General features: G+C 40.7%; 1 protein-coding gene across 3 annotated transcripts in view; it reads left to right on the forward strand.

Annotated features, from left to right (window-relative positions):
- The window catches only part of CLCN1 (chloride voltage-gated channel 1), a 79,432-nt gene that overhangs the window by 49,147 nt on the left and 15,669 nt on the right, over positions 1–14,616 (forward strand). For all 3 annotated transcript variants that reach the window (XR_015747942.1, XM_087957325.1, XM_087957326.1), the window contains exons 11-16: positions 552–636; positions 3,142–3,291; positions 6,857–6,926; positions 7,433–7,543; positions 7,643–7,856; positions 9,497–9,630. Coding sequence is in view for 2 of the 3 variants with exons in the window: in XM_087957325.1 (XP_087813451.1) it covers positions 552–636; positions 3,142–3,291; positions 6,857–6,926; positions 7,433–7,543; positions 7,643–7,856; positions 9,497–9,630 (764 nt within the window). In the remaining variant the exon portion in view is untranslated. The remainder of the gene's footprint in view (positions 1–551; positions 637–3,141; positions 3,292–6,856; positions 6,927–7,432; positions 7,544–7,642; positions 7,857–9,496; positions 9,631–14,616) is intronic.

A 14,616-nucleotide genomic window follows, 5' to 3' on the forward strand; every position in this document is an offset into this window, starting at 1 on the left:
GGCCAGCAGTCCAGTAAGCCAGATTAGCCGAAGAGTAACCAAGAGCAAGGAGTCCAGTAAGCCAGGCAAACCAGGCAAGCCCCACAAGACAGAGCACAGGAATTTCCAGTTGTCGGCAAGTGCACACAAGGCTTCATAGATTCAACACTTGTTCCCAACAAATGCCCCTTCCACCGGCACCTCCTCACATCACAGTTCCCAGGTGTGCCTTGTGAAGGGTGGCTTGGCACTCTCCTCCCTCGTAGCCGGCTCAGTCTGCATTGGTCTCGCCTTCTCTCTTCTCTCCATGCTCTAGGATCAGGAGGAGGTGATCCTTGCTCTTCTTCTGAGCTCTGTCTCTCCTGCTCCTTCCTGTCTGCAAGCCTTTCTAATCCTGAAAAGCCTTTGCCTGGACTGATTCTGCTCTTCCCCAGTTTTCTCCAAGGCCAACGGAGCCGCTCTCTTGATCTCTATAAGCTCTTGTTCAAGCTCATCTTCCCCCACAGATTCAGGCTCCTACGAGGGCATGACCAGATCATTGTATAAATTTAATTCCTGTTTTTATTTTTCAGCCGCCTTGTGTATCCTGGGGTGATAACTTTTGTGATAGCTTCTCTGACATTCCCCCCTGGCTTTGGACAGTTTATGGCTGGAGAAGTGAGTATTCCACTTATCTGTATAGTTATTTATCACCTAACTTTATGGGGTTGTTCTTCATTGCCTGACATTCCAGGACAATGTACAAATATAAATAATAGAATTTATAAAAGCCCAATAAAACTAACAGTTGTAGTAACACAGTGTATAAAAATACATACCAAGTGTCTGTTTCATATAGTGTAGGATACAGCATTTTCCATTTGCACTTAGTTTTCAAATAGCACTAACACTTCTTTGTTTGTGCTAGCATACTAGTGGTGAATAAACTCTTGCTTTTCCTTCTATTTTGTTTGCATGCTGAGAAGAAAAGCAATGATAAATCCCTTCTTTTGTTGTATGGGATAAGGGCAGGCAGAGGATTCTGCCTCTGAAAAAATAAGATCTAAATTCATTCTGTCCAGGTTCATATTAAGCCATGGTTTCATGGTTTACTGAATGAACTTGCAAATAGAACAAACTGGGCTCAATAAGGAGCTTTGCTATTAACCATGGTTTACAAATCACAATGGCTAAGTTCACACAGCATGTGGACCCAACACATTATGGCTTAACTTGATGTATGAAAGCTAATATTTTTATGCTGTCAGGAAATCCATAATTGTTCTACTAAAGACCAAGGATGAATTCCACAGGAGCAGTCTCCAAAGAGAATTTTGCTCACAGCAATCTTATGCACTCTTCTTACTCTTAAATAGTTGTTCTCTGCTTGCTTGAAAAAGAGGACATCGTCAAAACAATTAAAGAAAATATAAATAATATCCTGGATTCTGAAACAATAGAAATTACATTTGGATTGTTGAAGGAGCTGTCAGATGGGATTGCAAATATGATCAGGGATTGAGACAACCTCCTTTCCAGCCATATAAGACTTGGCTGATTTCAAACTGGGAATGATTATTGCAGAAGAAATAGTATTTGGCTTATCTCTTGGGCATTGCAGTTCTAGAACTTGTTAGAAAAGAAAGCTGCCTCCCAGTTCCCAGTGTTTTGCCTTAAAGCTGAATGTTGGGACATGGTGGCTTAGTGGCTAAGACGCTGAGCTTGTCAATCAGAAAGGTCGGCAGTTCAGTGGTTCAGATCCCTAGTGCCATGTAATGGAGTGAGCTCCCGTTACTTGTCCCAGTTTCTGCCAACCTAGCAGTTTGAAGGCATGTAAAAAATGCAAGTAGAAAAATAGGGACCACTTTGGTGGGAAGGTAACAGTGTTCCGTGTGCCTTCGGTGTTTAGTCATGCCGGCCACATGACCATAGAGATGTCTTCAGACAGCGCTGGTTCTTTCAGTGGTGTTATTCAACCGGTTCGCACTGGATCAGGTGAACTGGTAGCAAGAATTTGGCATGGGTCACCGAACCGGTAGTAAGTTCTGGATGGCCATGCCTCCGATCTGGTTGCCCTCCCGCCCAATGCTCGTTTACCCACCCGCCCACCTGACATTCGCCTAAGGTATTTTTTTCCCCTCCCGACAATCAGCTGTGCATAGATCGGGATTCCCCTTGCTGAGGCCCAGGAAGGCAAAAAATGGAGGGAGGAGCTGAGCCCCCCCTCCATTTTTTGCCTTCTAGAGCCCCAGAGGAGCCTTAAGGGCACAAAAACACCCCCCCAGAGGCTCCTCTGAGGCTAGGAAGCTCCCAAAAATGGGTGGGGGTGGCAAAAAAACAAACAAAAAAAAGCCATTCCCACCCAGTCACATGGCCACGCCCACCAAGCCACACCCACAGAACCGGAAGTAAAAAATGTTGAATCCCACCACTGGGTTCTTCGGCTTTGTAACACTGCCCCCTAGAGCCGGAAACGACTAGCACGTATATGCGAGGGGAACCTTTATCTTTACTGGAATGTTGGCATCTTGTTAAAATCCTCCAAATCTGATTCAAGATGGGTGGTCCTTTTCAAAATAGCAGCTTTACAAAGGGGCAAAGGTTTTACTTTGGCACAACACTAAAAAGATGGGAAAGAGCATTGGCTGGCTAGCAGTTGAGCACCAGTTGGAGCATCAGTTCTGTGCTTCTCTGTTGACCAGGATTGTTGATTCTCTGCGAGGCTAGAGATTTTCAAAGAAGCAGGCATGCTGTGGTGGTTGTATCCCGAGGATCAAGAGTCATGTAAATGACTTTTTCAAGCCTGGTTTTGTTTTGATATATGATCTGGACTGGAGGCTTGGGTGACAGAAAGTCTGTTTGTTCAAAAGTGGCCTCCAACAAATGTAATTAGGCTTTTTTTTGTATAAAGAGATCCTGCAGCAGCATGGAAGGGCGACAGAGCATGGTTCTGTCACAGAATACATCTTTCTAAGGCTCTTCAGTTTCATAACAAAAAGCCAAAACAATTATATTTTTTTCACATCTACAATGAGATACCATTGCTTGAAGTGAAAATATGCAATGTAAATTTGCATAATTTATGCATATCAAAATGTCAGTGTCTGTTGCTAAATTTGCCTCACTGTGGTAGGGAAAAATCTTCTCTTGAGAGACAAGCCTAATTGCCTCTTCTCCTTGTAGTTGATGCCCAGAGAAGCCATCAGCAGCCTCTTTGATAACTTCACTTGGGTAAAGCACACAGAGGACCCACAGATTCTGGGGAGATCTGCAGTTTGGATCCATCCCAAAGTCAGCGTCTTTGTCATCATCTTGTTGTTTTTCCTTATGAAGGTAGGGAGATAACCTGGCAGGGCAAGTTCAATGTTGTTCCCGCCATATTACGAGCCGTTTCCCATGAGCAGAATCAAAGAACTGTGAAGACTTTCAATTCCTGGTTTACTTTTGTAGAGAAATTCAGTTTTGCCGTTGCCCAAACATTTTATCTCAATGCTATTTGACTTCCCACCTTTTTTTTTTCAGTTAAGGTTTGTGCAAGCAGTACTGCATAAAATATAGTTTTAATGCCAGATTTCCAATGTGAATGGTCAAAATGATATTGTAACAACCATTCCTTAAAGTAAGTGCTTTGCTCCTTGCTCTCTTATTTATAGTGTAAATAAGTTGCTCCTTGAATTTATCCTTAAATGGCTATCATTTATTCTTTTCTTTTTTTTTGTAAATTTTATTTGAGTTTTCACAAAGAGAAAAAAAGTACAAATAAAACATCTTTTTTGAAAGTAGCGTAATCCCGGGTTACATTTCTTCGTACAGACAGAAATTCAGGTTCATGCTCATTTTTATATTCTATTTCATATCTTATTACTATTTTACATTTTCTGCATAGCTTCTCCCCTCTTTTAATTTTCTCAATTTTAGTTTAATTATCTCATCTCAATTCTAATAATTGTATTTATATTTTTTGTCTGTCCTGTTTCAATTATCTATTATCTTTTCTCATTAAACAAAATTTCTCCTGTAGTTACTGATTGGAGTATGATGCCTTTATATCTTTTAAGTTTATCCATTTAACCCTTATTTAGGCTTCAATATATACCCTAAAGTTATAACATTCAATATAATACATAACTTCCATTCGGATTCTGCTTGGTACATTCTTGAAATACACACTATATTCTTAAAAAAAGAAAAAATATAAATGTATGTAATTAAAACAACACATTCCATTCCAATTCAATTCTATCATTAATATTAATATTCATTAAAGTCTTAACTTCTTGAACATTACTTTTCAATTAAATATCATACTTCTATGGGAACAATTATAAGCTTTCCATAATTAATTCCCCCCCTCTTCACTTATATTTTATAAAACATTAACTAATTAAAATGTTCCCATTCCTTCCTAATTCAATTTTCTCATTTATTTTATTTCACTTATTTTATTAACAAACATTTCACTAAATTACACTAACTATTTTATCCCTCATTTTAATCATACATTGTTTCCAATTTTCTAAAGTTATTTCTATTACTAATATAACAATACAATCTTATGTACCTTTACAGAAACCCTTTTTCAGTTAGATTTTCACCCATTATCTCTAAATAGGTCCTGTTTCTCTATCTCTTGCTCCGATCCTTTGTAACTTCTTTTCCTTTCCTTCTTCCCTCTCTTCTTCTCTCTCCCCTTTTTACCCCCTTGTCTCTCTACCTCTATTTCTCTCTTCTGTATTGCCCTTTTCTGTTGCTTTCCAGTATTATACTTATTTTTTGAATTATTTTTCTTTTCTTTGGTTGTTTTTTTAAGTCTTAAATTCTCCATTCTCTTCCCCCCCTTTCCTTTTTCTTCCCCACATAGAATTACTTGTTCATTAAAGATGGCTTCTTCTTTGTCCCAGTCTTCTTGTTTTGCAGACATTTCTTGTTGTTTCTCATAGTTCCAAATCTAAGAATTGAAAAACGAAGCCAAAAGAACCCTTCCCTTCTTCTTGCATCTTCTTTGTACTTTTTAAGTTCCATTTTCAATTCATCCAGAAGTGGTGCCATTGTATAAATTTTTAAACAACCACCCGATTAATTTTAGTCATTCAAATGCAATAACCAAGAATCCAAAGATCACCAAATAATCCAAATACACGCAAGCTGTTTCTTTTTGCTCTTTTTTTTCTCTTTCTCTTCCTGGGGTTACTGTTTAGTTACAAAGTTTCAGTTAAAATATATCTTTTAGAAGTCTTGTTGAAGTTTTACTGTAGATTCTTTTTAATTCCAGGCAGTCTCCTCCCTCTTCCAGATCCTGCCCTTATTCTTTTTCTCTCCCTTCCTGCTTATGAAAAAAAAAAAAATTAGTGTCCAGAAATGGACATTTTGTTTTATTTTCAACTTAATTGCCTATTGATGTCAAAGTGGATTTTTCCGATTTCTTATTTAAGTCTCTTAGTTATCAGTATAGGGAAGGAGAAAGAAGGGGAAAAAAAGCCAAACCTTTCCCTTTTCGCTTTCCTTCGCTGCTTCCGACTTTTCTTTGGGAGCGATGTTATTTTTTCGGTAAGTTTAAATTCCAGGGTACCTTAGTTGTTGCTTTTACAATTTAACCCGGTCAGCCAAAACTTTCACTTCTTATCTTCCTCCTGCACATTCTTTTCCGGTCGAGTTCTTCTTTGTGGTGGCCATTTCTGACCACCGCTGCAACCGCCTTTGGGAAAGGGAGTAATGGCCAGCTGAGGAGAGATGCGGCTCTCCTCAACCCTGCTGGTGGTCTCCCCGCTCTTCACCACCTCTGCGGGGTGGCTTAGCCCCGAAACTAGCCGGCTCGGGGTGCTCCAGCGGCGAGCCCAGACCAAAACCATGCACGATCGCAGATTTCTGTCTGTCACCGAAGAAACTTCAAACCAGAACCCCCAGCTATCATTTATTCTTGTTCCGCTGGGAGGAGGCTTTTGTCCTTTATTTCTTCCTAATGAATGAATTTGTGAATTTATGCAGTATAAAAAATAATAAAAGTTTTTAATTATTTTTTATGTTCATCCATTTAATTTTTAGAAAAGGGATTTACATAAATAGAATTTACTTTAGTGTACTCTATGGGAATTTGGCCATATTTGCATGTATTGGTGCACCATATGGAACATACAAAGCTATGCTAAGTGCTACAGAAATCAACATTTTATTTCTGCATCCAGGTGACTATGGAAAAAGGACTATTTTAGGTTCACGACAGATCAAGGTTTAGAAGCCATCTACATCTGAAGCCTTATTTCCATCCCTTGTGGAACAAATATTTTTTTAGAAAATTGTGGGATGGGAGCCACGTAGTATGTTATCTAACCTAAGGGGAGTTTCAAAAGAAGCGTTTATGCTACTATTTTAAAACAGTGTTGAACTAATTGATTCACAACACACTCACACACCCACATACCACTAAATGGAAGACAGCAGTTTGTCAAATCAACGGAGATGGTCTGGACTCCTGCTCTATAATTTAACAGCCATATGATCTTTCTGCTCTACATCAAAATAGCTGCTCCAATATACCATAGCCTATGGGGGAGGAGAAATGTTCCTTTTTAGAGAAGCCCATTATGTGGGGAAGAGGACCAGAGAGAATAGATTAGAAAGGTAGTTGTTGAAGAAGATTCCTTGGAGGATGCTTGGTTGCACGCTGCTACTTTGTTCCAGTCAGAGTAGAAGACAGGGACTCTGCTGAAACCTTCATCTGCCCTCAAGCTATTTCTTGAGGCTGCCCTCAAGCTATTTCTAAAAGAGAGAGAGAGAGAGAGAGGGAGAGAGAGAAAGACACACACACACACATACACACACACAGAGAGAGAGACACAGAGAGAGAGACAGAGAGAGAGAGTGCTCAATAACCCATGGTTGCTTATTACCCCTGTCCTAGTTCTGGATGTCTGTCGTTGCCACAACTATGCCAATACCCTGTGGAGGCTTCATGCCAGTGTTTGTGCTGGGTAAGTTTTAATCTTTTTGTGGAAACTTTCAGGCAGATTGTGATGGAGGGAATTGCTGGTAGAGTCGTATATAAAAGCGGAATTGTGTTTCTATGAAATGACTGAGTGTCCTGAAGCCATTTCTCCTTCCCTCAATCTATTCCTATTTTACCTACATACCACTTTCGTATGTCCTTCAAGTTCTGTAAATGATTGTGGCAGTCCCATAAGTGATGATCTATTTATCTTCTGTTCCAAGATACTTTCTTGGACAGGTTAATAGAGGACTAGCACTGGAAAACATGAAAATCTGACTCTTTGGCAAACCCAAATGTAGGCTACTTTGAGTGCTCAGAAATAGCAGCGATGCCCACTCTTTCTATTCTGGCATAAAAGGAGGCAAGGATGGGTGTTGCTTAAATTCTGGATGTGTCTCGTTGCCCTTCTTCAAAATATTACTAGGACATGAGAGTGTTTTAATGACTCTAATAAAAGACAGTTTAGAAACTACCTTTCTTGGGTTTTAGGGGCTGCTTTCGGACGCTTGATTGGCGAAATCATGGCCTGGCTTTTTCCTGATGGGATTCTCTTTGATGGCTTTGTTTACAAAATCTTACCTGGTGGTTATGCAGTAATTGGTAAGTGTAGGACCTTCTTCCTGTCTCTGGTTCCTGTTGTGATCCAAGTGGTGCTAACTTTGCCCCTTTTTCCCTTGTCCTATTCTGCCACTGGGAAAGGAGCTGCAGCTCTCACGGGTGCTGTCAGCCACACTGTCTCCACAGCAGTGATTTGCTTCGAGCTGACCGGTCAGATTGCCCACATCCTACCCATGATGGTGGCCGTCATTCTTGCCAACATGGTGGCTCAGAGTTTGCAGCCAAGCCTTTATGACAGCATCATCCAAGTGAAGAAACTGCCCTATTTACCAGACTTGGGCTGGAACCAAATAAGGTACTTAGGGCTGACCAAGAAGGGAGGGAGTATGCTAAAAGGTGGTCAGATGTTCAAGAGGAGATAGAGATGTTCTGACCCAGGCTTCAGCAAATATAATTAATTACAAACTTCTTTTAAAAGCAAAACCCATTTTATTGCAACGCTGGGAATTGTTTCCATTCCCAGCCAAAACTAATCTTAAACAGTTAGTTCCCCAAGATAAGCACACACTTTCTAGTTCTGTGGAATGCTGCCAAAAACAGAAGTATCCAAATTAACTATAAAAGAAACCAACCGAAGTACAAGAAAAAACCAACCAAAGTACACAGAGCTTGAGGATGACTTGGAACCGATCAAACTACTTTGCTTCCTGCAAAGGTTTCGTCATTTGGGCCTGACTTTTATCCCTTATGGGAGGGGCCATCACCTCCCAGCCTTACTCCCAAGTTGCCCCTTTTGTTTCAACTGCTCTCGCCTTCTAGCAGCTCTGCACAAATGCACACTGAGAACAGGCTCCCCTGGGTCCTCTGCTTCGCTGCTGCCAGGCTCTGAAGGCTCCAAAGGCAGCACCCCACTCCCAGATGGTCCTGGCCCCATCCCTGCATCAGATGCAGGACCCTCATCCAGACTCCTGGATTGGTCCCCTTTCTTCCTCACTGTCCGATTTCGCTGCTGTCTGCACCGGCTGCCGGCGAACCACAACAAGAGATCAATTCGATCCCAAGCAACAAAGCAGGTGGCCCATAGATTGGAATGTATTTATTTTGAAATAATCTATTAGCCAATGTATCAGTTATGGCAATCCATAGCTCAATAGCTACTATAAAGACTTTTAAGTGTGGATGATTTGAAGTTTGGCTCTTTACATGATATCCTGAACCAGAAAGCAGCTAATCACGTCTTTGCTTAGCACCTTGAACAGAAATGGATCCAAAAATGGATCAAGTAAAATACAGTTCAGTTATGTTTGGGACACAGTGTGAGTTCACAACTCCCCAAAACCTCAATTCATTAAAAATAGGTCAACTTTCTTGTTAGTAGAGTGAACACCCAGGAAGTGTATTGCGGCTGTCCATTAAGAATCTTTGGTTCTTTTTTAACTCCTGGAAATAGGGTGGTGGGTCTGAAATTTCAAGCTGCCTAATGGCCTGAATGGAAAGAATTTCAGAAAATTATGTCACTTCTTCCTCTCTGAGCCCTAAGAAATAATGATCTCTGTTTTGCCACATGGCTGCCCCCAGGCATTTGTAATAGCTCCTATGTTCCTTTATTGGGAACAGTTCCTGTGTTCCTTTGTTTGTGTGTTCATTTATTTCTTGCATTTATATGGTTGCCCAACTCAAACAACCTGACTGCATGGCATACAAAGACCAGGAAATGAAAATATCAAGGGGGGGGAAGCAAAAAAGAGCAATTAAAGCATTTTTTTTCTAAAAGTCTGTGGGGTTTTATGTTTTATGTTTTTCTGTTAGAAAAACATTGTTTTTCTGTTTCAATATTTTAATGACACCCTTTAGGCTTTAATTAGTAAGATTTTATGGTAACCTTTTGATAGGAAGTAGCTTTCAGCAAGGGCTCAAAGTATGACATGAACAAATAAATCTCTTTCTCCCATTTTTACTTATTCTTTCTTAATTTTTAACTTATACCCACTCAAGCAAATACAATATTTTTGTTGAGGACATTATGGTGTCTGATGTCAAATTCATCTCCTCTAACTGCAAATATCGGGATCTGAAAGATGTACTCCAGAACACCACTGTCAGCACGTTTCCTCTGGTGGATTCTCCAGGTGAGCTTTGTAGGGAAACATATCAATTCCTGTTTTCAATTAAAGCAATCTAGCCAACTGAGTTTCAGGAAAAGGCTCCTCCAGGATATACTTTTGTCCACTCCAAGCATTTCCGATCAGTCATTTGATGGGTTTTAATTAAGAGATGTAATTCTTTTAAGTGTTGATTTAATTTTTTTTTAGATCAGAGTTTCTGACTACATTTATGATGGCTGCTAGCTCTGTGGGAATGTCCAAGCAAAAATTTGCTCTTCCATTGAAAAAAAAAATCCAGCTGGTTAGCAGATTTGTTAAATATTCATGCATTGTTTTGAAACAAGTATATTAGGGCAGAAACAGGTTGAAATAAAATTTGCTGATTATCTCTTCCTAATAGAGAGGCAGAGCCAAAAAGGTAAAAAGGGGGGAGGGGCAAAGAAGGATTAATATGAATTTTTTCCAGATCTTTCTAGAATCTGAGCACTAGAGATTTGGGAGTGGCATCAATGGGGAGAGATTATAGCACTGGTGACAAATTGGTAAACTTTGTATATTTGATCAAGAAAGAAATATCAAGAATTGTGAGTCATCTCCAAATTAATGTTATTGTTTCCCAGTTCATAGCTTTTGTATAAACTGAACCTATCCTTTCTTTCTACAAACAATGAATATCATCTCACTAAAAAGAATTCACAAATATACCCATTCCTCCCAAACAAGGATGTCCATGAAAGGCACCAATACTTTTGGCACTACTGAGAACAATAGTCATCTATGGCTGAAGATGTGTACTGAAAAAATCAGGAAAAGTATGGTAGCCCTTTTCCAACTAACAGGTGTTTTTTTTTAATTAAAAGCATGATGCATCTGATGAATAACAATTCACTAGTAAAGTGACCTACAGCTCAAGAAAGCTTATGTCATTTAATAAAATTGTTATAATATATATATATATAGTATAGTATTGTATTTTATATATATATAATACAAAACAATACAATATAATATAATAATCATATATATATATATATTGCTATATATATATATATATATGGTATATATATATATATAGCAGATATATATCATCAGGCTTCTGATAGATATATCCGCGGACACAATATATAAGCCTGATATATATATATATATATCTGCTAAACGTTCTTAAGTTTTCACCACTACATGTATGGTGAAATTCGGCTTGGTTCGGTATTTTCCACGTCATTGTAGTTCCAACTTAAGAATATATATATATATATATATGGATCTTTGGTTATTCGGGTTTCTCCTGCGTAAAATTGGAAGTATTTTGGTGACGTTTCAACGAAATCTCATTCGTCATCTTCAGGCTTGTGTCTTCGGCTTTGTGCTTCTTGGAGTAATGTGAGCTTGCAGCTGTTTTTTCTTTTAACTGCCAGTGGGAGTGTGACTTGACTGGGTGGGGGCTTGGCTGTGTTCTGATTGGGTGGGGGTGTGTTCTCATTGGTTGGGGTTTGGCTGTGTTCTGACTGGTTGGGGGTTGGCTGTGTTCTGATTGGCTGGGGGTGTGTTCTGTTCAGGTGGGGGCTTGGTTGTACTCAGGTTAGTCTTAGTTGCCGGGGGATTTGAGCTGGTGAGCTGTGATCCTGTTGTTTGGCTTCGCGTTCGTGGTCGTGCCACATCTTCATGGTGGGCGTATGGGTCGGAGGGGTTTGAAGCGGGTAGTGATGCAGCTGCAGTACGGTTTCTGGTTCGTGGTCGTGTCTCATCTTCTGAGTGGGTGTGAGTTTGCTTTCTATGTGGAAGTGTGGTGGTAGCATCTTGTGTGACCCTCATGGGTGTGGGTCTGGTATCATTCTTCACGTTAGGTACTTGTTTGTTAATGAGGGCGGGTTTCCAAATGGCTGGTAGGTGGGAGGTATCATCTCGTTTATTCATGCTGTGTGGGCGTTTTTCTATCTCTATGGCTTCTCTGATTATTCTGTTGTTGAAGTGTTTGGTTTTGGCGATAGTTCTGGTATTTTTAAAGTCAATCTCATGTCCTGTGGCTTTGAAGTGTTGGACCAGGGAAGAGGTCGGTTCTTCTTTTTTGATTGAGTTCTTGTGTTCTTCAATGCGTGCACTTATTCTTCTGTTAGTTTGTCCGATGTATGTGGTGGGGCAGGCGGTGCAAGGGATTTCGTATACTCCTTGGTTTTCTAACTCGATTTTGTCATTAGGGTTTCTTAGGATGGTGGATATTATTTCTGTCAATCCAAACAACTCGCTGTCTGGAGAGCCGAAACACAGACCATCCTCAAGACAGACACACACACCAACAAACTCAGAAAACTACAACAACACCAGAAACAAACTCCTCCCCCTCACAGCCACACATGAAACAAACAGTGCACAACATCTCAGACAAGATCCTCACTGAAGCCAAAACCAATGTCCTTTCGAAAGGATTCAACTTTGCTGTCACTCCCAAACACATCCCCACAGAAACCATCATATGCGGAGTTGAAACCAGCCTGACCAAAACCAACCCTGATGATGCTAACAGAATCAGACTCGAAATCACCAACATCCTCTGCACTAGCAAACCATCCAAAAGCAACTTATCCAAAGAAGAACAAACTGCACTACTTAACCTGAAAGAAGACACCAGCATAATAATCCTACCAGCAGACAAGGGCAACGCGACAGTGGTTATGAACACATCTGACTACCAAACCAAGTTAACCAACCTACTCCAAGACCCCACATACAAGCCCCTAAATACAGACCCCACCACCTACCTAGAAAAAACCACCAGATCCAAAATAAAAGCCTCCCCCATCAGTGAAGAAATCCAGCAAAGAATCATACCCAGAGAGAAATCATCCAGATGCCCTAAGCTTTATGGTCTCCCCAAGATACACAAAGAAGGAACCCCACTTAGACCAATAGTCACGTCCATAGGCTCACCTCTACAAAACCTAGCCAAATTTCTCGCCAAACAACTACAGCCCTATGCAGAATCCATCAACTCACACGTAAGAAACTCATTCCAGTTCATCAAGATCATAAAGAAACAAAACTTACAACCCAGCGACCTACTAGTGATCTTCGATGTCATATCCCCCTTCACCCAAGTGCCTATAAGAGAAGCCTTGACAGCCATTCAAAACAAATACAACCCCCCCAAGCACATCCTAGATCTGACCAACCACTGCCTATCCAATACATATTTCACCTACAATGGACAAAAATACAAACAAATAGAAGGAGCACCCATGGAATCACTCCTCTCACCTGTCATCGCAAACCTCTACATGGAACACTTTGAAACACAAGCTCTAGAAAAATATGATCACAAACCCAAACTCTGGCTCAGATAAATAGATGACACCTTCATAATCTGGCCACATGGGAAAGAAAAACTGAACAACTTCCTCACACACCTCAACAGCCTACACCCCAAAATACAATTCACCATGGAAACAGAAGCTAACAATCAACTTCCCTTCCTAGATGTCTTAGTATACAAAAAATCCAATGGCTCCCTAGGACACACCATCTACCAGAAGAAAACACATATAAACCGCTATCTACACGCACTGTCACACCACCACCCAGCACAGATCAATTCTGTAGCCGAGACACTCATCTCCAGAACCAAATGCTTAGCCAACGAACAACACCTAAAAACCAAACTACACATTCTCACTAACGTACTAACAGCCAATGGATTCCAAAGAAAGATTACCCACCTAATCCAAAAAGAAAGCCCAACCAAAATCCAAGACAGAGAACAAGAGAACGTCAAAGCCCTCCTCCCATATATAAAAGGCACTACAGACAAAATCAGCAAGTTCCTCCAAAACACAACATTAAAACAGCATTCTGCACAAACAGAAAAATATCCACCATCCTAAGGAACCCTAAAGACAAAATCGAGTTAGAAAACCAAGGAGTATACGAAATCCCTTGCACCGCCTGTCCCACCACATACATCGGACAAACTAACAGAAGAATAAGTGCACGCATTGAAGAACACAAGAACTCAATCAAAAAAGAAGAACCGACCTCTTCCCTGGTCCAACACTTCAAAGCCACAGGATATGAGATTGACTTTAAAAATACCAGAACTATCGCCAAAACCAAACACTTCAACAACAGAATAATCAGAGAAGCCATAGAGATAGAAAAACACCCACACAGCATGAATAAACGAGATTATACCTCCCACCTACCAGCCATTTGGAAACCCGCCCTCATTGACAAACGAGTACCTAACATGAAGAATGACACCAGACCCACACCCATTAGGGCCACACAAGATGCTACCACCACACTTCCACATAGAAAGCAGACTCACACCCATACAGAAGATGAGACATGACCACGGACCAGAAGCCATACCGCAGCTGCATCACTACCCGCTTCAAACCCCTCCGACCCATACATGAAGCAAAATGACGCCCACCATGAAGATGTGGCACGACCACGAACGTGAAGCCAAACAACAGGATCACAGCTCACCAGCTCAAATCCCCGGCAACTAAGACTAACCTGAGCACAATCAAGCCCCCATCTGAACAGAACACACCCCCAGCCAATCAGAACACAGCCAACCCCCAACCAGTCAGAACACAGCCAAACCCCCAACCAATGAGAACACACCCCCACCCAATCAGAACACAGCCAAGCCCCCACCCAATCAAGGCACACTCCCACTAGCAGTTAAAAGAAGAAGCAGCTGCAAGCTCACATTACTCAAGAAGCACAAAGCCGAAGACACAAGCCTGAAGATGATGAATGAGACTTCATCGAAATGTTGCCTAGATACTTCCAATTTTACGCGGGAGAAAACCTGAATAACCAAAGATCCACATACAAATACCCACGAAAACCTCAGAAAACACACACACACACACTCACACACACACACACACACACACATACATACATACATACATTCATACATACATACATACATACATACATACATACATACATACATGTTTTGGCAGAATCTCACAAACCTGAGGATGGCAGATGATATCG

Source organism: Notechis scutatus, chromosome 2, assembly GCF_049901735.1.
Source record: "Notechis scutatus isolate UNSWTSFEM ecotype Mainland chromosome 2, rNotScu1.2, whole genome shotgun sequence".
Lineage (NCBI taxonomy): Eukaryota > Metazoa > Chordata > Lepidosauria > Squamata > Elapidae > Notechis > Notechis scutatus.